At 39.4% G+C, this 24,692-nt stretch overlaps 2 protein-coding genes across 5 annotated transcripts in view; both read left to right on the forward strand.

Moving 5' to 3' along the window:
• Nucleotides 1-59: 59 nt before the first annotated feature.
• On the forward strand, nucleotides 60-2,423 carry oard1 (O-acyl-ADP-ribose deacylase 1; the record flags this gene model as incomplete). The annotated part of the gene is made up of 6 exons (XM_080899717.1): nucleotides 60-124; nucleotides 260-368; nucleotides 478-643; nucleotides 1,729-1,787; nucleotides 1,905-2,017; nucleotides 2,152-2,423. The coding sequence occupies 6 exons, from the start codon at nucleotides 60-62 to the stop codon at nucleotides 2,297-2,299; spliced, it is 660 nt and encodes a 219-aa protein (XP_080755843.1). The 3' UTR covers nucleotides 2,300-2,423.
• Nucleotides 2,424-2,544: 121 nt separating this feature from the next.
• LOC308407817 (synaptotagmin-2-like) overlaps nucleotides 2,545-24,692 on the forward strand; it is a 63,294-nt gene continuing 41,146 nt past the window's right edge. Inside the window, exons 1-2 of one of the 4 annotated variants that reach the window (XM_080899714.1) lie at nucleotides 2,545-2,916; nucleotides 4,033-4,097. The gene's annotated coding sequence lies outside the window, so the exon portion shown is untranslated. Of the gene's footprint in view, nucleotides 2,917-3,626; nucleotides 4,098-24,692 lie in introns of those variants that run through there. The other 3 variants (XM_080899713.1, XM_080899716.1, XM_080899712.1) reach the window with 3 other exon arrangements.

The raw sequence follows: 24,692 nt of genomic DNA on the forward strand, positions 1-24,692 counted from the left end.
ACCTTCACATTCCGAAGGCGTGATCGTCCACAAGGTCTCGCTATTTCTCGCGAGACGATATGTTACGTAGCAGCTTTTCATACACCTCCAAACCAACTAACCTTCCGAGAACGGTGTTATATACGTAAGTTAAACAGCTTTCTGCAGGTAGCAGTTTTTAAGTCATACGAGCGACTGTAGTAGCGCACAGCGTACTGTGCAAACTAGCAAACAGGTCTTCCAGCAGAAATTGAATGTCGATACTTCCGTGTGTTTGTAGTGTGTGTTCAAGATACTTAACAGCAAATCAAATCGCCCTGCAAGTGCTTTACCCTCGCTTGTCAATGTCGTCCGAACCTCATATGTCGGCCAGCACCCACACAACTAAGGTAAAGTTCAGTTTCTGGGGTTTCTCCGTCAAGACACCAGTGTTTACTGTATTTGTTATTCCGTCGTTATGCTTCACGACATTGTCTAATGCTGCCCCCTCCTGGTTAGCCTGCAGAACACAAGTGGAGGCTGAGTTATGTCACCGGGGACCTGTTCTCCTGCCCTGCGCGTGAAGCTCTGGCCCACTGCATCAGCGAGGACATCCGTATGGGGGCAGGCATAGCTGTGGAATTCAGAAAGAGGTTTCAAGGGGTGACTGAGTTAAAAGAGCAAAGTGAGTCAACCCTTTCATTAAAGATTCATCAGGGATGAAGATGTCTTGTGATCATTTTACCAGCATGGACACAGTTTTTTTTAAAAGCCTTTAACCTCCTCCTCACTCGCTTTCCTTTTGTAACAGCCTCGGTTAGGAGTTTTTTCTACACTGTCTGAGAGTATCACATTGTATCAATTTTGTCTGACTCTGTGTACACATTAACTCATATTCTTCCACACACATTCACTCTTACAGAAAGTCAAGGTAGTATCGTATGACAAATGTGTAAATGTGACTTTGTATTTGTATCCTGCTGGGCGTGCCACTTACCAGCGTCATAATGGATGACTGACAGGTGCTCGCTCTCTTGTGTAACCTCCTAAAACTGAGCAAACACCCATCTGCTGACTCGTTTGGAAACGTTGTCTTATGTTTCAAAAATAACTTGCTGAACTTTGTTTCTGAGAACATTTGAAGTGAGGAATAGGTTGAATAATTTTGCCTTAACATGTGAAAGTTTTGGGGAGTTTTCAGAGGCGACGTTGGACCTGATGCCTCTAATTTTGCATAAAGAAGCTTAGCCCACAACTTTATTCGCATGAATAGCAGCCAACTTGGTGCAGGGTCTCTCTAAACACAACACGAAGATACTCAAATGCTTTGCAAGGCACTGACAGATCATGTGGACGCTTCAGTCTGGAAGCTTTATTTTTGGTTATAAAAGGATATTAACAACAGATTCAGTGTCTCTGAATAGAAAGATAGCACGTCAGTTTTTCTCTAAAATGTTTGTGTCAAACAAGGCCTAGTATTACATCAAATGTCTTGGCAGATTAGAGGGAGGATGTGTTTGAACAGGATAGTGCCCAGACACTTTGTGCCACAGCAATGACACATGAGTTTTTGCTTTTTGATTTGTTTGGTTCTCAGGCTAGTAAACTTTTTGATAAACAACTCTACTTTCTAACTTTTTGTGTGTGTGTGTGTGTCTTCCGGTGTGTTATTAAGGGTCTAGGGATTTATGAATCTTTTTTTTATCAAGCTTTGTTCTAATGTGGATATTATATTTCTTTTTGTCTTTCTATTCTTTATAATCCAAACAGAAAAAGTGACAGGACAGTGTGCCGTACTGAAAAGCGATGGACGCTTTGTCTACTATCTGGTACACATGTTGATTAAACTTCACTAGATGTACACTTTTAGACAAATCGAGAGATTTTATCCAAAAGCTGTTGTGGTTAGTGCAATGAAATGTTGTTTTTCTATTACTTTATTGTAGATCACAAAGAAAAAGGCAAGCCAGAAACCCACCTATGACAGCCTGAGACAGAGCCTGGAGGATATGAGGTCACATTGCCTGAAGAACCAAGTATCAAGAATATCGATGCCTCGGTTTGTATAATTTTTCTCTTTTGTGACCCTTAATTGAGAGAAATAATAATAAACAAATTCATTTTAAAATCAACTAATTGTGGCATTTATTAAGTTGCTGTGGTAGTTAAATTCTTTATCTATTTCTCTGACAGTATCGGCTGTGGCCTGGATCGACTCAAGTGGACGAGCGTGTCAGAGATACTGGATCAGGTCTTCAAACACACAGACATCTCCATCACAGTTTACAGTCTTCCTCAGAAAGAAGAGACCACAGTGATGAAGGAAAACAGACGCAGATGATTCATGGAAATGTTAATTATTGAAATACTGATGTATATGAAGCCAAGGAGATTTTTTTTTGTCAAAGTTGGAAACATGTTATTTTCTCTGTTAAATAAAATAAAGCTTTCTTTTTATAAAAGAACCCACATAAGCTCATATCCAACTAGTAGTGGTATTATTATAGAACCTTTTTGTAATGACTGTTGGGACTACTTCCAAAATATTTTAATCTGTGTTCATCACTAAATTAAGATGAACCCGGATGAACTCAGTTTAATATCTCATATGGTGTGTTTTATACCACGGGACTGAGTATAAAGCGTCAGTTATCTCTTTATCTCCCCCTTCTTTCACTAAGCATTTACATTGTTGGTTGAGCAAACAGTACCTTTCTCTCTGGTCATCATATAACTTCTGGAGTGCTCATCATGGCCACTGCAAATGCTCAAGGTATTGTATGCTTCTTTATTGATCTGCTGGGGTATTGTGCTTTAATGCAGCCGAGGAACAATGGACCAGATGTGAGTGAAAGAGAGCAGGGAATTTGACACCACAAAGTCAATCCTGCACATCCATTTTCTCCAGTATGGGAAAGCCTTTTAACGCATGATGAAATTCAAGTGGAAAGGGGAGAGGTAATGACATACATTTTCCATTCAAGATATTTTATTGCAATCTCTAAAGGGGGCTTCATCTAACTGTGCGATGATATTCACTTCAGGTGCTGGTAATTAACGCGAACGTCAGTAGTGGCGAGACTGCTTGAACAGTGTGCTGCCTGCTAGCCTCCCATTCTCCTTTGGGGCACTTTCAATAATTCATGAAGAAAAGGCATTAACCGCTGTGCACACTGCGGATGGCTGCCCATTTCCTCCCATATATCCAGGCTGGCTGGGAGACTTTGGTATCACTGCAACCAGCCTCCTCTCTCTTCCTCCTCCTCCTTCCTTCCCATCCCCCTTCCTGCCTGGGAATTAGACTCCACACTGCAGCAGAGCCACCTAGCTGTGCTGCAGTGAGCACAGGGAAATCTCCCTTCATCTGACCTGCTGTCACAGTCAACGTGCTGCCGGTGTTGGACGGTGCAGCGAAATCTGTTCTCACCCCACCCTATAGCCCCCTTGTCTCTTTGTTCCCATGCAACGTCTGCTTGTCCCACTGCAGTACACTGGCTCGCCTCCGCTGCTCTCCCTCATTTCCACTCCCCCCCCCCCCCCCCCCCCACACGCACAAACACTGATAAACTCTCCCCATTCTCGTCCCTTTTTTTCTTTGCTCAATGCGTATGAAATTGCAGAGCTCAGCATTCTTTTCCACAGGCACTTAGGGAAAAAAAGGAATAAAAAAAAAAGAGAGATGAGCTGGGCGGGAGGGCTTCTGGTGCACCACATAACTGGCTCCCTTCCAATTAAAGAGGAGAGCTTATGTTATTGAAGAGCAGCTTAGCCAATCAGGAAGCAGTGCAGGCAAAGACAGCAGGAAAAAAGCAGCAGAGCGGCTGAGCAAGAGAAAGAAAAAAAAACTGCAGTGTGTGAGTGTGTGTAGTTTTTATCCCTCCCCTGAGCAGATCTTTATCAATTTGGGTACTCCAGTCTTGGGGTGCATTTGAATGGGAGTCTGTGTGTGTGTGTCAGAGTTTACAGAGTAAAGGTGTGTCTACACTGCTATGTTAGACTCCTGACTTATTCATTCTGAAATTGGAAATAAGAGAAAGTAAGAAGAGATTGATTATTTCTCTCTCTATCTCAAAGTGTCTGGGAATCTGCAGAGAAGGGGGAAGAACTCCGTGTCCAGGAGAGAGCAACCTGCACAAAAGGTAAGCAGCTGCATTCTCCTGCAAGCATGCCGGATTATTTCACTTCTGAAGTTGTGTTCTGTGTTCACTGTTAGTGAGTGTACTTATTCTTTTCCTTGTTTTAGTTCTTCACACACAGTTCCCTTTTAAATGCATACATGGATCTCTGTTTGTTTCCATTTCTTTTTTGCATAATATTTGATGAAAACGAAGAAGGAGAGAGAAAGAGGGAGGGGGAAGGTTAGTGTGGGACTCCCTGATGCTCCTAGGCAAGTTTCTGTGCACACGGTTCTCTAGTGCTGCAGTATCCCATTACATCCCTGTGCAGAGCTGCCTCAGCATCCAGACAGTGCCAGGATGAAGCAACCCAAACCAGCTACCAGCTTCCCAAATTTGCTCTCACAGTTTTACCTCGTTTTCACCTATCCCAGTTTGGGATAAGTGAAGTTTTGCTACTTATATTGTGAATAGGTACACTATGATAAGCTTAGTGTGGTAAAAAGACTACGTCAGCCCATTATAATTTTATCCTGCACGCTCTCGTTGTGTACCCGGAGTGTCAGTGGGGTTGCTTAGATAACTGTTTGAATTGGCTCTGATAGTGTTTGAGACCGGCGATTAGTTTTTGTTTGGTTTATCCGGTGCTCTGGGACTTCCTCCAGTCTAAGCCTGCAGCAAAAGTGGGCTCTCTGATTGGCTGAACTGACTAAAGTGTACTAAAGAAACACAAAAAGATAGAAATAATATTATGAATTATTATTATTGTTAAAAATTAGCTCAAACAACAAAGGATAGTAAGTTGACATACAGTTAAAAGGGTTATTCATAATTATATGTTTTTATATTAATGATTTCATTCTTTTATTTAAGAGAAATTGCAGTAATTTAGTATATCCTCCTTTCTGTTCTGTATATCTGACCTTGATCATTTCTGAATGAAGATGTGATGTTGTCCAGCAGTGGGCACTATGTGTTTTCTCTGCTGAAAATGTCTGTGAACACTGGCCTGCTGCAGAGCAGGGAAAAATAATAGATGGACTTAACATGTTTATGAGGATGCTGAAAATACTGGATGAGCATTTTTTTTTGTGTTTTCATATTAGTTAAAAGTGAAGCTCGTACCTTGTACTCTGATAGTAGCTATAAGCACGAGACATACATCTAAACCCGATCGTAATGTAGATTTGTGTTTCAAGTTTTCAAGACTTTCTTATATACAGGGGTACAAAGAGGGTTGGGAAGAAAATGTAATCTGTTTCAGCACCATGGACAGTGCACATAGCAGGGACCTTATGCAAGAGCTTCCTTTATAAAGTTTGAAGCAAACCAATGTTTAGTGAAGGCTAATGGGCATTCCTAATTATCTTTGGTTAGCTGATGTAATACCCTGCCTGGTTAAATTTTCTAAATTGTTATATGACGTTTGCAATGGCTGTGTGGCTTTGCTTCTTCATTATTCATACACCTCTCTTCTTCTGGAACACAGTTTACCTTAAGAAGAGCTGTGTTTTTGTGAAGGAACTGAAAAGTGGCTTCTTCACAGTTTCATTTTGAAAAGAAAATACACACACAAAAAGGAAAAAAGAATGTTTTGGCCGGCCTTGTCTACCTGTATTATTGCTGTATGCTCTAGGTGGGAGTGTCAGCGCTGAGATTTTGTTCAGCTTTCCTTCCATCAATCCGACTGCAGCAGCAAGATATTTCAAGCTTGACAAATGGGTTTTACATGGACTTATTGAGTGATTCCAGTTAACAGTGGCTAGCAATTAATTATGTTTTCTACAAATCGCTTGCAAAAAAAAATGAAAATTACATGCAATGACTTTTCTTCATACGGCTCTGACACCTGCTGTGACACAGAGCTTTGTTTTATGAAGCGACCACAAAAGTGTCTCTGCAGGATGCTGCTGCCAGACTGTAAAACTCATTCAGGAAGTGATGATCAGAAACCTCTGCTCTTTAATGGGAAATAGATATGAAACCCCTCACCATTCCAAGAAGTAGACAGCATCTTGAAGATAAATGCAGAGTGTGGGAGATGGAGGAGGGTTAAGCTTTTGCTGTTAGATGGAATGTAGATGGAATGAGTCACGCCAAAAACATTTGCGGTCATGTTCTTGTATTTATTTGTGTAAGCGCTTTGAAAGAGGTTTCTTGTTTCATAATCAAATTGCCTGCAAGGTTTATCTCGATAACTTTGTAAACACTGCATGTAAGTCATTAGCGTAACTGTTTCTAACAGTTGTGAAGTTTCTGGGGGAAGGGACCAGCTGCTGGGCTTGTCATTGCTCATCCTCCAAGCGTGACATCCTCTGTCCCATACTGTGCGGCATGGGCGTTTAGTGTGCCCCTGTAAATGATGGTGGAGGCAACATAGCGGAGCAACAACGGCTGTCACTGTACATTTAGCAACAATCTCAAAACTGCCCATCTCAGGATAAGAAGAGGTGCTGTAAAAACTCACCAGGCTATTTTGTTTAGATTATTCCGATGCAAATAGAGGATGCTGCAGATGTTTTAGCCGAGCAGTCTCTCTTGGGGATGCTATAATGACACCTTGATAAACACAGCAAGTGGTGCCAATGACATTGCGTGTATGTGTACTTGTACTGCTAATATAGAGATGTAAATTATAGATATTCTACTCCATTTGGAGAAAAAATGGAAGTCTGGAATAATGGGGTTAGAAGCAGGCTAAGATAACTCTCCAGGTAAAGGTTATTTGATGTATATATGTATTAGTCTTATAGATGTGCATGTCTATGTCCATGTGAGAAACAGAGGGTAGGGTAGTTTAAAAGAACAATATAAGAGACAGCAAGGGAAATATCGATTGCAGTCAACCATAAGAGTGTTGAGAGAAGCAGGCAGGAAAAGCACATAACGAATCTGAGGAGAAGAGATGAGGGAAGACAAATGATACAACCATTGGCCAGAGAAGGGTAGAGAGATAGAGTAAGAGATTGAGAGATTGTCAGAGGCAGAGCAAGAATGGAAGAGAGTGGGTGTGCATAGCAGAGCTACGAGCACTGCAGTACATTGCAGTGCCCAGCCCCCGCTGTGTTCTCTGTTCACCATCCGGTTCCATGCACTGAAAAGACCCCTGCAGCAGCAGCAGAGCAGCACAGCATAGAGGGCTGCCTGCTGGAGAACGGCAACCTCAACCTAAGAAAATGCTGTTCACTCTTCGGTGTTCATTCTTGACGTCTGGTGATGCACGGATTTTTAAAGAGCGATGGAAACATGGTGAACGTGACAAAACAGCCGACCTGCTCCTGCTAGCGCATTGCCTTGTAGACAGAGGGAGTAGTCAATTCACAGTCAGTCCCTGGATTATGTAAGCATATAGCACATTCACTTTGCTGGGTACTGACTAAATGATCCCACCTTCTCTGGCCATGTTTTCCTCATTAGGAACATCTGCCTCACTGTTTGTTTTTGTTCAAGAGCTAGCATCTTTGCAAACAGAGGAGAGCAATTTATTTAAATGCATGTATAGGGAAGCAAGCCAGATAAAACTTTAAATGTCTGGAGTTTGCATACCTTTGGCTTCATATTTGTTCGATGAAGGCATGTGTGGCAGATATGAAGTAACAGTCCCACAAACAACTTCCAAGACCTTCACTTGATGTGGGCTCAAAAACAAAAACCCAAAACAAAACACTCCTTAGTCAGTTTAATGTCAGGCAGAGTACATTATGCATAAATACCTTAAACTGTAGCCTCACACTTCAGTTCTGTAGGATTAATTATTCAGCTTTTGGCCAGGCAAGTAATACTCTCTCACTGTCACTCTCAAACACATGCACGTGCACACATGCAAACACATGCATGCAAATGTAAAATGAATCTTAATCATGTGAAAAGCTCTAGGAAACGAAAGAGAAGCTTGTTTCTGCTTCCATAAACAGTTGCAACGTTTCCATCCCACTGCCTGCCTGGGGGGTGGTTGGCAGGAGTGTGAGAGCTTCTCTCATTCTACGCTTTCTGGTTTCCATCTACTTTGCTGATGTGGCTGATTCAGATTGCATAGTGTGGACTCTCTCTGCTTCCTGTGACACAACAGTGATTGTGCTCAGGAGTGGTTGAGTCAATTACACCTTGCCAGACAGGTGTTTGAGCTGTTAAGTGTGTTTCCTTGCCACATCAGACTGTTTGCTTCTGATTTGCACTGAAAAATCAGCACTAGGCTTTGGAAATGACACAATATAAATATGAGCTGCTTGTGAGTCACACTGCAACTAAAGATAGTAATACAACTCGCAATCATTATAAATGTACCCATTAACATCAGCTGCTTACTCTATTTCTGGATTGAAACATTTCCTTCATGAGGCCATCTGGTACAAAAAATCAAAACAGTGGTTTCGAAATCGATTGTTCAACCTACTTATGTTTCACACATTTAATCATTTCAGCTTTTAATATGAAGTCGGACAAAGGGAAGAGAGAACTGTTTCTGTCCTGTCTAAAGTGTCTATATTCGCAGAAGGAAAATGTTGTCTTTGACTAGGGAGCGTTGAGAACGTAGTCTTGAAGAGAAAAAGAGAGAAACACTCATTTGTGGGTTGGTTGTGACAGAGACAGAGAGTGGGAGAAAGCAGTGGAGTATTGTAGTGTGGGTGAGCTGCAGTAGGGATTTGGAGTGCTGCATTGAGCTGCATAATTAATGTTAAGAGGGTGGAGCTAAAGACAGAGATAACGTCCCATGAAGAGCAAGTCGGCGTAACACTGCCGATACAGAAATAGCCCCTTTTGTATAGGTGGAGTCACTCTTTAAGAGGCACAGGCAGACCAGTATGGAAGTGATATCCTGATGGAAAACCAAGTGGGCACACTCAGTCTTTTAGTCCAGCTCCATGCTCCATGTCCCTGTCTCATCTGCTCCCCTGGCCCTCAAAGCCAATCATTCTTCACTGAGCTGCGTCCCACAGCCAAATGTCTCAATGCTGGCTGCACTGCTCTGTTAATCATCCAATTTGTAGAAAAACACCTTCCTATATGACACATCTGGTGTAGCTCTTATCTTCTCTGTTTGAATGGGACTGAGGAAGGAGGAGTTGTTGCTTTAATTTCCATATTAAGTCATCATCTTTACAGATTCTGTGTTGTGGGCTTTTTTCTTTTTAACATGGTGAGATTGTGTTGACATTTTTTCAGAAAACCTGCTGTTTTTAGCCTCATTGTATTCAGAGACATCCTCTATTCTTCTCTCCGTAGTTTTATTTTTAAACACAGCTTCCCTGCATTAGAATCATCTGCCTGTTCAACCATTTAATCACTTCACATAGACACGGGACCTTCATTTACATTAATGTACATGGAATATGAAGGTTTGCTAGGTACTTATAGACTGAATGAATGTCTGTGGAGGCACACATTTAATGCATTCTAAAGTCTGTGAACATATTGTGCATATGACTTTGTAGAATCTGTAGGAAGGGAAATATTTTTTATGGCAGAAACCTTCTGGTTTCTGATGTTGTTCTCTTGTAGTTGCATGAATATAAATCAGCCAACTACTACTACTCTTTGGGGGTACGAAAGAGGGATTGTATTTGCTAAAATACTTTGCCTTTTGTATCCTTTTTGTTTTCTTTTATATGTGCAACCAGCAGATGAACACAGGAGTCATGGCCTGGATATCTGTAGGTTATACCAGAAACCATAAAAAGCTGACTGTTGGCCCCAAGGGCTAAGTAAGCACACTGCTCAGTGGATTCCCAGATTGAATAACCTCAGGCTTTGACATGTATAAATACGTTAGTCTTGGGTGCTGTCAGAGTTTAGGAACCTGTTTAGATTCACTCTATTCAGGAGGCTGTTTATTGACCAGATCTATATCACACTCTGCTTGCACCCAAACCTCAACATCTCAGAGTTCTTGGCAACTATTCTGCTGAAGATTTCTCAGCCGTTATGGCCTCACTGCTTTAAAGTAAATCTTTACAGTCTTGTGAAATAAATATGAAAGTGTCCTCTGTATTGCCCATATGTTGTATTTTATATCCTTTTTGATTTTCTGCTCATAATAGTGACACTCTTTTTTGAAGTGCTTCTGCTAAAAGCTACTCTGGAGATCCGTCCTTGTCAAGAGGGTTAAGGGATTGCACAGAGGCATTTGAAATGCATCCCCTGGGCTCCAGGCCTCTCTATATACATTTAGGAAGCTGGTATTAACAAGAGTTTTATTCTCAGTCAGAAAATAACACTAAAATTACAACCCCGACAATATGTGGTGCAAGTACAGCCTTTGAATTGAAATTAATTCAATTGAGCTTTGAATAGAGAAACCAGAGAAAGGTACAAGACTATTCACATCACTGCAATAACAGTTTTGCTTTGGAGCCATGATTTGATCTGCCCAAATAATGACAGTGGACATTATAAATGTCTGTCAACAGTTGTTTTTATGGTAACACACCCCCAGGGTCTGTGTGTGTTTAAAATACAGTTTTAAGGGCTTTGTGTGTATTTTCATCTATATTTTTTCATCTGAGTCTACTCCAAAAGGCATTTGGCAGCACAATCTGAAGTTTTTCTCTCTTTTTTTTTGCTCCTCAGAGAAACAACACAAAGCCTCATTAAATATATTTTTCTGGCCCCTGAAATCTTAGAAATGAAGAGACATTTTCTGTTTTCCTTCCCCCTCCATTCCCACGGGGTTTTGCAGTGGGAGAGCCGAGTTGCCATTTCTCAGTGTTGCCAAGTGAAGATCTGCCCATCTGACATGCAGAACGCTCGGAGCGGTGCAAACATCAACAGAAAACCTTAAAAAAAAGATTTTTTGTTCCTCTTTAAAATAATCCCAAGCTTTGAAATTCTACCGAGTCTGAAATGTCTTGAAATGAATTTAGACCGCAGGCTGCTGTGAAGAGTTTTAGAATTTTGTTGTTCCATGTAACCTGCAAGGTTGTGTGATCTGTTTGTTTAAAAATTAGGTGTACAAGAATTTGTGTTTTTCATTAGAGGAATACTGAAATATAATCAGTCAGAGAGAGAAAGAAGGAAAGAGAATATTTTAGCTGCGTGAGTAGGTGCTCAGCATGAGAGCTGCTTCTTTCTCTTTGAGGCCGGTATGCAGGCGAAGGACACAGAATACAGAATCAAAAATCCATGTGCGTATTGCTACGCGTACCTGTTGGTTAGAGTAGGCGATAAGAAAGAATAATACGCTTAAAAAATGAAAGCAAGAACATGTTTTACTCGTCATATTATCATGTGTATTTTACATGAATATATGCATTTTAATTTCTGTACAGCATACATTTGCCATTATGTAATTTATAGATGATCACTGTGTATCAAAAGAAAACAATACAGAATGTATTGTACTATGAAAATATAATCAATAGCCACACACGTTGATCCCACACACCTTCAGTAATGTTGAGGTCCAGATTCTGGGAAGGTCAGTCCATGACTGTACCTTCTATGCTTGCAGGCTTTTACTGTATTAGCAGCGGTGTGTTTGGGATCAATGCCATGCTGAAAAATGAAGCTGTTACCATGCCAACACCTTTCCAGATGTAATGATAAGTGGATCAAAAGGTGAATGTACTTTTCTGCAATTATTGTTTGATCAATTTTTGAGCCCCAAACCATGACAGAGCCTCCACCGTGTTTCACAGATAGCTGTAGACACTCATCGTTATCCCTCTTTCCCGATCTCCTCTGTACATTGATGATGATTTAAACATTTTACATTTAGATTCATCACTCCATAAGACATGTTATGACTGATATTAAGACCAGTCCCTGTGTTGTTTGGCATACTTCCATCTCTCTCTGAGTGAACAAGCAAAGGAAAACTGTGCTTTAAGACCACTTGGCTTCTTGGAAGCAAGATATATGAGTGTTTTGCACAGCACTGTATATAACATTAGCCATACTAGCAAATGATGCCTGGGTTTGACTTCAAGTGCATTACCATTGTGTTTTGTAACTTCAGTGCACCGGTAAAGTTGTGCGAGTGGCAGGTCACTTATGGTGCTTTATAAAGCTAAAGGTGCTCCACTGGGTGTTGATTCATCCTTTTCACTCATTCACCACTCAGGTCATTGTGTTGCTGTCGTTCCCAGAATAAAAGATTCCTGGTGTTCATTTGTATTCAGCTAATGTGTTTTCAGTGAAGCTGCATTTCAGAGAGGTGTTAGAAACAAGCAGAAACAAATGCCTTTAATCTAACTTCCCTCTACAAAGAGTGAAGTGAAGAGTACTTGTGTGTTTTGGCTGTGTCTTACTGCCAAGTTGAGGGAATCTTGCAGATTCGATCTCTCCCAAAGAGATTATTGACTTGACAGCAAATTGGATGGTGCCTCCAAGATCATGATGGAGGGCTGCAAAATCTATTTTGCACGAGGGACAAGACATTCAATGGACTATATTGATCAAAATTATTGCTCTCATGCTTTGTTCAGTTCTCTAAACCCTCTCACGATATTGTTATGTGGAGAGCTATATATATCTGTGAATATATAGTCTTCACGGTCTCTATTCTTATCTGGAGAGTCTTCCTGAATCACTGCTCAAAAAGCCTCAAGACACAGAGATCCACACTGTACGTCGTCTTACAAACTGTGCGTCTTTTTTCATTAAACAAGAATGCTTTGTGAATCTTAGCTGTGTTAATCGCCAAGAGGCTGCGTGCGTGCAAGTGGTTGTATAATATCTGACAACTCAGGAGGAAAAACAGGTAAACAAAATGGGGAGAAACATCAAGATGCAACTGCTATGATCTTGTGGCATGCTGTATGCTGAAAGCTGGGGGTTACCATGGACTAATGTGTTTAATTTTTCTTTGGATTGTTTTTTAATGAGATTAACTGCAAAAATATAAACATTTTATTACTCCATTCTCTTCCTTTATTGAATTATTGAATGCCAAGCAATTGTTATTACTGTTTATACCTTATTAATGTGATATTTCAAATAGACATCCAGGGCCACTCAAGAATTATTTTACCATCATCTCCATCCCCAGGTTTCCCTTGTGTGTTTCTCTGCTGTAAGCAATGGTTTGTCAATACTTGACTCTTTAGCCTCAGCCTAAACTAGGGACACTCTCACATGACTATACACAGCTCTAACCAGTAGTCTCAGTATGGCATTATTCATTACAAGGGAACCATCATTTTGTTGAGTAAATACACTAATTCTAAACCACGTGTCTTCTATCATGAATCTTTAATGTCATCAATTAGATTAGGATCACATCACTTCTTGGAGAAACTAAAAACAGTGAAAGCTAGAAACAGGAGCAATATAACTTCCCTAAAAAAAGTAACTAAAACCTTCACGTTATTCTACAGCTTCTATTTTCAGTGTGTTCTAAGTCATCTTGGAGATCATCCATTGTTTTTTTTTGTTTTTTGTTTTAATAACAAGGATTCTGCTTTTCAGTCTGTATTTTTGTCATATTGAGTTCTGGAAGTGATGTGCATCCTTGTGCATTGTCTGCCGTTATGTAAACCCTACTGCAATTGAGAGGCATTCAATGCAGTGCAGGGCACTGTTTATCTAGGACATGGCTGGTTTGTGCCCCCTCATTGGAATGCATTTGAAACACTGTGAAAGAAAGCGTGATATTTTGAAGGGTGGTGTGCTCTCTCTCTCTCTCTCTCTCTCAGATTTATGAAAATGTCCTTGACACAGTGGGCAGTTTTTTTGGTTAGCTGCTCTGCCTTAAGAAAGATGGTGAAAACACACAAAGACCAGGGTAGAGGCAACTCTAACAAGTCACACTGGTGGTTACTTTGGGTGCCTGCAGGGACAGAGGTGGAATGTAGAAGCAGATGTAGAAATAGATGTTATTGTTATCGTCTCCCATTTTGCTGATTGGTAGCTGTTATCAGTGATGGATGACGTATTTAGATTAGCTGGAGTGTATCAGGGTTATGTCTGATTTCAGCCTAATGTGATAGATTAGTGTCGTCTCGGAAAAGAAACCTGATCAAATGCAGTGTTCCGCTGTTTTCCACGTCATCTGGCCAGTGTTGCTGTCTTTCATGACAGACTATCTCCTGACACTATAGTCCGCAGCACATTTATCACACTTGAAGGCTTCGTGAAAAGTTGGGTCCAAAAACATCCTCCCTTCTTATTGACATAACTCTTACCCAGCTCCATTTTCACTGTTGATTTGTCATGCTCTTTGATCACTGTCTGGGCATTACTTTGCTCTTTGAATTAGTTTTTACCCATGAGATAAGTTTGTGATGCAGCAGAGAGCAATTTGAATTTAAGCTTTGTCTTTGGATTTTTAGAACTCCATGTTATTTCACCTTAATTGGCATTGGTAATGTTAAATAATAATAATTGTGTATACAATACAATACATCTTTATTTATAGAGCACATTTAAAAACTAGCTGTATACCAAAGTGCTTAACATAAAAGACAGAAAGTAACATGAGTATTATAAGGCCTTAGCAAAGTACCAAATATACTAACAGGTCATTGTCACTAATACACAGGGGTAGCATAAAATACATATCAAGTAAAAACAATGTAAAAGCACAAGCCTTAAAAGATATGTATAAAGGAAAATAGAGTAAGTCTAAGAGTCAGGTACAGGCATTAACAAGCAGGAAAAGCGAGATTAAACAAATAGGTTTTTAACCGTGATTTAAATGATTGGATAGAATCGAACGCCCGGATAGCATGAGGAGGGTTATTCCACAACTCTGGTGCAGCCAAGGCAAACGCACGGTCACCTCTAGACTTCAGCCGAGATCTAGGCTGCACCAAGAGTAACTGAGTAGATTATCTTCGTGCTCTGGCGGGAACATACGATTTAAGGAGTTCGATATGGTAGCTCGGTGCTGTGTTGTTGGTGATTTTAAACGTAAGCAGCAGTATTTTAAATTGGATGCGGTATTTAATGGGTAGCCAATGCAGGTCAGCTAGAACAGTAATAGAGGCAAACCTCCCAGTTCTGGTCAGAATGCGTGCTGCAGTATTTTGAACTGTTTGCAGTCCATGAAGAAGGGCAGAATGAAGACCGAAATAAAGTGAATTGCAGTAATCCAGCCTAGAGGTCACAAAGGCGTGGATGAGCTTTTCCAGGTCCTTATGTGGAACATACTGCCTAGCCTTGGAAATGAGACGCAGTTGGTAGAAACTAGATCTAACTACAGCAGACACTTGTTTATCGAATTTGAAAGAGCTGTCCAGCAACACGCCCAAATTGCTAACAGTGTCAGAGAGGGAACTGGTAAGGGAACCAAAGGCATCATGAAGTTCGCCACGGGGAACGTTGCTGCCAAATACCACGATTTCAGTTTTCTTATCATTTAGGATAAGAGAGTTTCCTAAGAGCCACTCTTTGACCTCACGCATGCACTCTTGAAAGCCGTACAAGGACAAACAAGATCATCATTTAGTTCAAAGTAGATCTGTATATCATCAGCATAGCAGTGAAAAGCGGTGTGGTATTTCTCAAAGACTGCGCTTAGAGAGAGCATATAGAGGGAGAAAAGAATAGGGCCCAGCACAGATCCTTGAGGCACGCCACAGCAGACAGGTGCAGCGGAGAAAGAGCAGGTGCCCAGGTTGACCAAGAAGGACCTATTGGAGTGATATGATTTAAACCAGTCAAGGGTAACACCTTTAATGCCTACAGTATGCTCAAGCCTCGCTAATAAGATGTTGTGATCTACCGTATTGAAGGCCGAGGATAAATCCAATAAAACTAGGACCGCAGAGCGTCCAGTATCAGCAATTAGAAGAAGATCGTTAAGGTCTCTAAGCAACGCTGTTTCGGTGCTATGATGTGGTTTAAAGGCAGACTGGAATTTATCATTAATGTCGTTCTCATCCAGGTACGCCTGGAGTTGTGAAAGAACTATCTTCTCAAGGATTTTAGAGAGGAACGGGAGCTTAGAGATCGGCCTGTAATTCACATAATCATTATAATCAAGGTTCCTTTTTTAAAGGACCTTGATTGTGTATAACTACACAAGTTTCTTATAGTCGAACAACAATACAGCACTTAAATACATGAGCTGAAATATTCATATTTGAACTGTTTGACATCAGTTGTTTTCGTCACTTACATTTTATTGTCTAAGCATATGTTTACTGCAGAATGCTCTGAATTTACCTCTGTCTTTAAAAATAGACAAATTAAATACTTCTGCCTTAATATTTACTGTCATGATCGTCATTACAGGTAGTACAATTTCTAGTGGCAAGCAAAAATGAAGTACAATCAATTAAAGTGCCCCCCATCAAAAAAAAGGAACCGACTCCCACAGTGGGGGTAACCGCATCATGTCTTGAACGTTATAAAGTCTTACATATATAAAATGAAACCAAATTATGGAAATTTGTTTGTTGTTAGCAAAAAGTGGTTAACGTCTCAGCTTGGCTTTATCTGAGCTGTCAAGCCTGTTGTCTGACTCCATGCTGGCCTGAGCTCTATGAGAAATTAATGGTGACTAGCTGATTGCGCTGCTCTCACTCTGAAAGCAAAGTGAAACTGTGAATTACAGAGTAATTCATGCATATACTGAAATTGACATTTTCTCCTTATCTAGTTCCCAGCATGTGGCTGAAAAGTTGAAGAATCTCTTTACAAACGCTCTTTTCATTTTTGCAGTCTCACCATTTTCATATTACAAACTGAAGAAGTGAATCCAAATTGGAAAGTTAAGCTGCAATCGAAGTTAAACTGTGCAGTTTGTATTGTGCAGATTTTATAAAGCTCGTGGTAAAGCTGCCACCGCTTGTGGGATTCTCAGGACACAATGTTGGAGCAAAACTGAAGAGCAAAACTGAACCGCTGATTTGTGAAACATTTGCGTTGTGCAGCATTTTACAGCATCTGCTACTTGTTGTTTTGTTTAGTTTTTGTTTGTTTTGGCCTTTCAAGAAGCACGTCTCTGTTAGCTGAGCCTTTTAAATTCATAGTTTTTATGTCTAGATACAGGCATTAGGAAGTACAGATCAGACAGGCATGAAACACTGAGGACATACTGGCTGGAATTAGATCTCCTCCAACTCTTTGAAGCCAAAATCATTCACAGATATCAATTTTTAATGAAAATATTGGTTGACATTAAGCTCTGCCAGTGGCACTTTTTTGAGATGATGCAATGTGTTAAATGTGGTGGAGTTAATAATTTAGTGCTGCTGTTTGGAGGTACAGTGCTGTTCCGAGGGCCACTGCTTAATAAATTGCTGAATTAATGTGGGAGACATAATTTTGCCTCTTGGTTTCAGACACTAAAAAGTAAAACATTATTACTTAATTTAACTAAAAGGGAGCAATGTAGCAGAATTTAGATATAAAATTTGAACAGTAAAAGTTTATCATTGGAAACTTTGGGCATTAATTCTTCTAGTTAATGTTGCTTCACTTGGATGTTTTAATGCTGAAAATGGAGCAGTTTTTCCGCTGGCACTTATAAGCTTGAGGCATCGACCTGTTAGTAAGATTTGTGACAACTTAACTAGTTTAGCTTAAAGAGCTCATCACACACGCACATGTACATGAGTCATCTTGTATCTTGCAAACAAATTCTTAAATCCATTTGCATATTCATAGATTTTTCTGTTCAAAGACTGGAGAAATGGGCACCATAATAGGAATGTCTAACCAGGCTTTTTTTTATGGCAAAAACTATGTCAGACACAAAGCAGTGTTATTCTTTTCAAAGCAGTGTAATTTCATGTACAGACATGCCTTGGGGAATCCTTTAAATCAACATTTTAAAGGATTCCCTGAGAGAGAGGGAATGGGTGAAATGCAGCCAGTGTCTTACATGAAGACATCGGGAAATGTAAACACAGCAGATAATTAGACTGTCATTCTTTGACTGGGTGAATGGCAAAACAGAATATTGAGTCTGGCATGCAGAATAACTGATAATCAACAACATAATGAGAACCGCATTGACTCTGTGCATTTCAGTTTGGGACATAATGCAGTTCACAACAGGGCGTTTTCTTTTAGACATTTTCCAACAGACTTTTTGAATATGTGGGGTTTTTGGAAAGCCTCAGCTAATACTAAACCAAGTCATTGCACTTTGACAGTTAACTAATGGAAGTGATGCTATTTTTACTACATGGAGACATTAAGTTAATTAAAGAAGAAGCCACAGAAACCAAGCTCACTTTGAAAGATTCAGTTGGTAACAAGATAGTTTGTGTTGGTTTATATCAAAGTAGTGGAATATTGTTGTAAACTCCACTGTTTATGTGCCCAAAAATAGCCAGTGAAGCCATAGCTTTGTCAGCGATTAGTCAGACATCAGGCAAGCCAGCCCTCAGCCCTAAGAATGAAGGCGTTGCATTATTGAAGTCTGAATATGGGATATTTTGTCTCAGGAGGAGGTTAAGCATTGCAACACTAATGAAGGTGAAGGAACCAGCAACGAGATGGAGAATCATCTTTAAATCCCATCTTGTGGGCGATAAATATTTGATGACATATTTTTTTTTAATACCCTTTTACAGCCAGAGAAATGTTGGCACTTTTTTGCACTGCTTTCAGCTCAGGTCAGACTGCTAATATTGTGTATATTGTGAAATCATTTGTTAATACCAAGCGTAGGCATAATAAATATCTAGAGAAAAAGCATTGTTTTACCTGCACTGGAAATCACCCTGGACTTATGAATCAGTGTTGCACTACACTCCTGTGCACACAGCAACCGTTGGCTTTGACAGGCAGCAGATGGTGTGCTATACAGTGATTTACTGCTGCATAGCCGGGGGTGCAGTACTTTTTGTGAGTCTTTACTCCTCCTGAATAATTGATGGAATACTGTCAGATGCCTGTGTAGGATTTAAAATATTGCCAATCGAGTGGAAATATTTGGTATGTGTCATGTGTTTCTTCAACGCTTTGTGGTTTTTAATTGTTGGGGCATTTGCTAACATCTGTTGGGAAGCAGTAAAAGGTAGAAATGATGGTTGTTTTTATTGTGGACTGAATTCAATCCTAAGGCTACCTGTAAAATTGGCATTTAAGCAACAAGATTTAATTTATTTAAGGGAACTCAGTCACATTGCAAGTGGATTTGATGCATTTCATTTTGTAATCACTAGCATGCTTTAACATTAGTTTCTTCATCTCAGACAGAAGATAAATTTGTTGCATCACTGTTTTTAGTCCCTAATGTTTTCTAGTTGGAATGACTACAGCACTGGGCCCTGCAGTTGTTGTTTGCAGTTTCAAAAGTGACATTTAATAAGCCCCTTTCACAACTGTTTTGCTTCCTTGTTAGCATTACAACATCACGCTGGGATAATTTGATGGACTCATAAAATACACCCGTGTTAGCGAGCTCTGGCTTTTTAGAAAATTCAGGATGATTTTGGCTAACAAGTAAAGCAACTTGTGGTAACATCTACCTGCCAAGCCTGAAAAGTACTGAGGCTTTTTTTGCCAGCTGACTCTGACTGCCAAAAATGTCTGACGGTTCTACTGCAGCACAGTATTTGGGTAATTTGCTTTATGAAAGAAGTCATTTTTTCATATCTTGTAAAAGAGATTTGTTTTTAGGTAATTATACTACAGTCTGTCCATCAATTTGTATGTTTGTCCAGTCCTGACTGAAATGTCTGAAAAAATATTTAATGTATTTAGCCAAGAGGTTAAAGACCAATGATTTTGGTAACTGCTTTTTTTGTTGTTGGTTTTTTTTATTTCGAAATGATTGCTATAACATTGGCTGATGACTTGATGAGCAAATAGACTGGTTGTTATATATTGCTATATATTGCTATATATATATTGCCACTCAAAGGGCTTTATACAACATGTCCCATTCACCCACTTACCCACAAAAGAGATTTCTATCTAGAATTCACATGGATTCACACTCAGATTATGCACCGAGAGGAACTCAGGGTTCAGTATCTTGCCCAAGAATATTGTGGAATGCAGACTGGAGGAGCCAGGAATCGAAACAACAATATTCCAAGTAGTAGTTCTACCTCTACCTCAGGTCTACCTCCTGACCACAGATATCCCAGTGTCATCCATCAAAATTTGAATTAGTCCAGTTTAGGACCAAAGATCCACAAGTCAAAAGACATTCTTAATTGTTTCCCACAATTATTATAGTATTATACTTTACCAATAATAAAGTATCAGCCTTCAGGTGATCCAAAATGTTGCAGCGAGTGAACTGACAGGGTCTAGAATGACGGAGCATATTTCTCCCATATTGGCTTGTCTTCGTTGGTTCTCTGTTAAATGTAGAATTACATTTAAAATTCTTCTCCTCAAATTCAGGGTCTTGAATAATTATGCCTCATCTTATCTTAAAGACCTCACAGTACCATATCACAGTGGAGTACTTTGCTCTCAGATTGCAGCCTTCTTTTATTAGGATATTTAAAAGTAGAATGTGAGGCAGAGGCGTCAGCTTACAGGCCCCCGGAGCTGGTTCTGTGGAAGCAGATCCCAGTTTGGATTTTCTTTTAAGATTAGGCTTAAAACTTTCATTTTTGGTAAAGCTTATAGTTAGGGTTGGATCAGGGAGACCCATGCCTTAGTAATGCTGGAAAAGGCCTAGGCTGCTGGGCGATTTTGCCTGATTTTGACAGAGGTTTCATCCTGTTAAAAGGGAGTTTTTCCTTTCCAACGTCGCCAGGTGGTTGTTCATCAGGGTTGTCTGATTGTAGTGCCATGACCAAACAGTATAAAGCGCCTTGAGGCGATTGTTACTAAGACCCTATATAACTAAAATTGAATTGACTTGAATAAAAAGCAGCAACAACAGACTCACACTGTACTGCACAGAACTGCAATTTCAAGACAAGTCAGTTAAAATACCATGATTACAAACATGTTAAAAACATTTTGGGGATTCAAATTGAACTTCTATCTATTGGTGATCCAATTCCTTGAAGTTCATAGCAGTCAGCTGCTCCAAACTGATAAGTGCAAATTACCATAGTGTTTCTAAAAGGCATCGATTGGTCTTGTCTTCTCCTTCTCTCCTTCCATTGATTGTTGATCTCGCTCTCAGATTACGAGGCCATGCGAGGGCAGGTGATAATACACTACTGTCTGGCTGCAGGCACATCCCTTATGTATGCCTTCTGATCTATGAATTCCTCTGTGTTTGTTGTTAAAAATTCTTTCATAAATACATGTTAATTACATTACGAAGAAATGTGGGCTTAATAAAAAATAAATGCAAAGTATATGAACCAAGTATAAATGGGTCATAAATATAAGCTATGCTACGGTGGAATAATTCAACTTTTAGGTGAGCACGCCAGATATTTAAGCTTTCTCAGGGCATGTAGCTTAAACATTTTAAAAGGTTAGAACCTAGTAGGTGACAATTGAATGTTAATATGATGCTAATAGCATATACATTGTCATGTAATTAAGTCTTGCTGGTTGTTTTTATTGACAGAATGAAGGAAGCGACACCCTTGAAGCACAGCACTGAAATTTCTTATTTTAATTAGTGACGGATGTTATAAGAGCACGTCTACCTTTCTCTTCTCTTCCCTTTGCAACTGTGTTTCAAAGGTCATTGCCTAATTTAGTTTTTAATGAACACTTAATTGAAAAAGACTCCGTCTACTTTACAGATGATCTCAGTTAAATATTGCAATGTTCTTAGGTCAGATCTTCCATCGCTCAGGTGGAGACAGTGACTTTGAGAAAAAAGTAATGGCATTAGTTTTGAAAAGTAAGTAATATTTCTCTCTAATACACAAGTGGATAAATCATCACAGGAGGGCAAGACTATATTGAACTGTTTAAACCCATGTAGGAGTTTTAATTTAAGAACGTGTACATTAAAAACTTTAAGTGAGACGTCACCATGGTGGGAAGAAACAACTTGCAGTGAGCCTTATTAAATTCAACATGCTGTTATACAGAGGATTTCCTGACTGTGTTTGAGTCACAGGCGACAGAATATCTCTTTTTTTATTTCATCATTTAGGATTTTATGGTTTATTCAGCTTATTAGATGGTTCAAATACTCTGATTGTCTCTACTACATAAATTTATTATTATTACAATGATATTTCTCTGCTTTTTGCTCTGAGCTATAGCAGTGCAGCGAGTCTTCCTTGAGTACAACAACTAGATTATGCGGCAACAAAAGTTTTTATGTGGTGCAAGGAGATCATCATAAGAGGTTAGCTGTCAAACTCAATCTGTGTTTGACTAATGGCTCAGTGGTTTCCAACAGTTGGTCCTGACTTGTAATGGAGTTCACTGATGCTGTGAAGGTGAATGATCCCCATGAGCAGCCACTTTGCTTGCCACTTGCGGCTTGTCTATCCCTTGTCCTACAATACCTTTGACCACATTACAAGGAGCAAAAAAGCACATCTGCCTGCCTCTGACAAGTTTCGAGTTTATCTCTGCATCTTAATGTTGATCTTTAACAGGATGCTCCTCAGTCTCAAGCATTTCAGACCTATATGATAGGACACGATCAAAGCACAAAGGATATATAATAAACATAATGGTTAACTGCTGTGTTGGTTTTCTGCAGACATGTTCAGACCCACTGAACTGTAGGAGTATAGATTGTACCCTCAGCTATACATGGGCCTTGGTAGGTAACATGGTTTATTATGTTGAAAGGCCTTGTCCAAAAGAAATCAGCGCTTGCGGAGCACATTACTAAAATCTATTTGACATTTATAAGAGTTTGTTGGTCCCCTGAGGACTTTGTTGTTTTTCTGTCGTCACACTGCTCTCAGGAAGCACGTAATTCAGAGACACTGAAGTCTGGAGGCTTTTGAGTGGTTCATCCTTTTTTCCATTTGTCTTTGCATAGATTGTCCTCTTTCATAACGGTCAACCAATTATTACAATAATTAAATCACAACGTTTTATAGTTGGGTGTTCCACCTAAAATAACATAAGAAAATCAATACTTTTCATTATATTCCTCAGCCATTTGTGATCTCTCTTTCTGTCTAATGTGGTCTGTAGTGTTATGTTTTATTCGCTGGGCAGATATGTAGGGAAGCAATTAATCTGAATTGTGTGCCATTTTGTCCCTGCTGTTGACCATTTCTTTGGGACTGGATGACGAATTGCCTTGTTTCTTCACATAAACACAGTTCTTGTCTCTGAATTAAGCTAGTAGGCAGAGGAAAGTAGGCGCTCTCCGCCAGGATGTATGGACAGTGGGTTTGTGAAAAATAGTACTTGCTTCAAATATGTGAAGTCAGATCATTGTTTTCCTAAAAAATCTGAGGACTGAAAAATATGGTGCAAAAAAACGAATCATTCTTGTTGATGTTTAAGTTGTGTCATGCAGTTGATGGAGCAATTACTTTTTAACTGCTGCCAGATAGGACATTGAAATTGATTTGATGCAGCCATTTTAAATTTAACTGAAATAGATCTGTAGCCACAGCAGTTTTTTTCAACCTATGCATCTAAATTAAATATGATATAACCTGGCTTAACGCAGAGCAGTCCACAATAATGAGAGCAACATCTTTAGGTTATTCTTTCATCCTTGTATGTGTGTAGGTGCTACAGCTATGCAGAAAACTAATCACTCAGCAGCAGTCAAAGACAAGAGATGGGCTATGGAGGCATTATAATATTGTTGTAAAATGTTGTTGTGATTCCAAATCAGAAATGTTGAATCCTCATATATTATACCACGGTGCCCTGCAATTAAGACTTGGTTAAGGTAATATATACTTTGTGTCTGACGAGATCTCTCCTAACCAGATTGTTTTTATGTTCAAGCATTTCACTCATTTCAGACTTGTTTGTCTTTAATTAGCTTTACAAGCTATTATTTCTTGTTACTGAGATGGTATTACCCATTTTAAATTATTTAATGCTTGAATTAACAGAATTATGAGGGTGTTTGATCAACAGTGACAAGTGCAAAACAGCTTTGTCAAAGTCAGATTTTCAAATTATGTGCATCTTTTATTTTTGATCTCTTCACATACGCAAATTATGCCCAAATTGAATTCATTCTTTTATTATCACTCTTATGGTATTTGTATCAAAATTCCTTTAGACTAAATACAGTACTTCACAAATCAAGCAATAGCTCCATCCAGTTATAAACATAAGCATTAATCCTATTCTGAAAATTTTCTACATGCAACTCGACTTTAAATGCATTTTATGTTCATTTTGAAAGTGAAAGTAGATCTAGCTTAGTCAAGATTACTTATTTAACGGTCTTGTAGTTTGTCAGAAAGTTTTGGTTTTAGATAATGGTTTTGGTTTTATGGACTAAAATATCATGCTGAGTTCTTCTGTTTTTGTTCCATTATGCCAATAATTCAGTTTTTCATGTTGCACCTTACTTCATGCTAGATTAGTAGGGCTACGACACCATGAGTGCAGTGGGTTGCTGGGTTGGTAATGACCCCTTTTGTCAGCATGAATAGCAGTCGTTGTTGTAAAAACATAAACGTTAGATGTCTCATATATGCACTTCATTTCATTTAAAAATAATTTTAATCAAATCATATAGATATAGTTTTTCCATGTATCAAGACAAATTTACTTATTTCAAATAGTTTTGAGATAAAATCACCAAAGATGTAGCTTCATCTGAGAAAAATTGTCAAGAAAATGAAAGCACATTTTCCTACAAGTGTTTGATTTACAGTAGACACGCTTTTTTAGTTACACCTT

The sequence above is a fragment of the Rhamphochromis sp. 'chilingali' genome, assembly GCF_963969265.1.
Source record: "Rhamphochromis sp. 'chilingali' genome assembly, chromosome: 12".
NCBI classification, from domain to species: Eukaryota; Metazoa; Chordata; class Actinopteri; order Cichliformes; family Cichlidae; genus Rhamphochromis; species Rhamphochromis sp. 'chilingali'.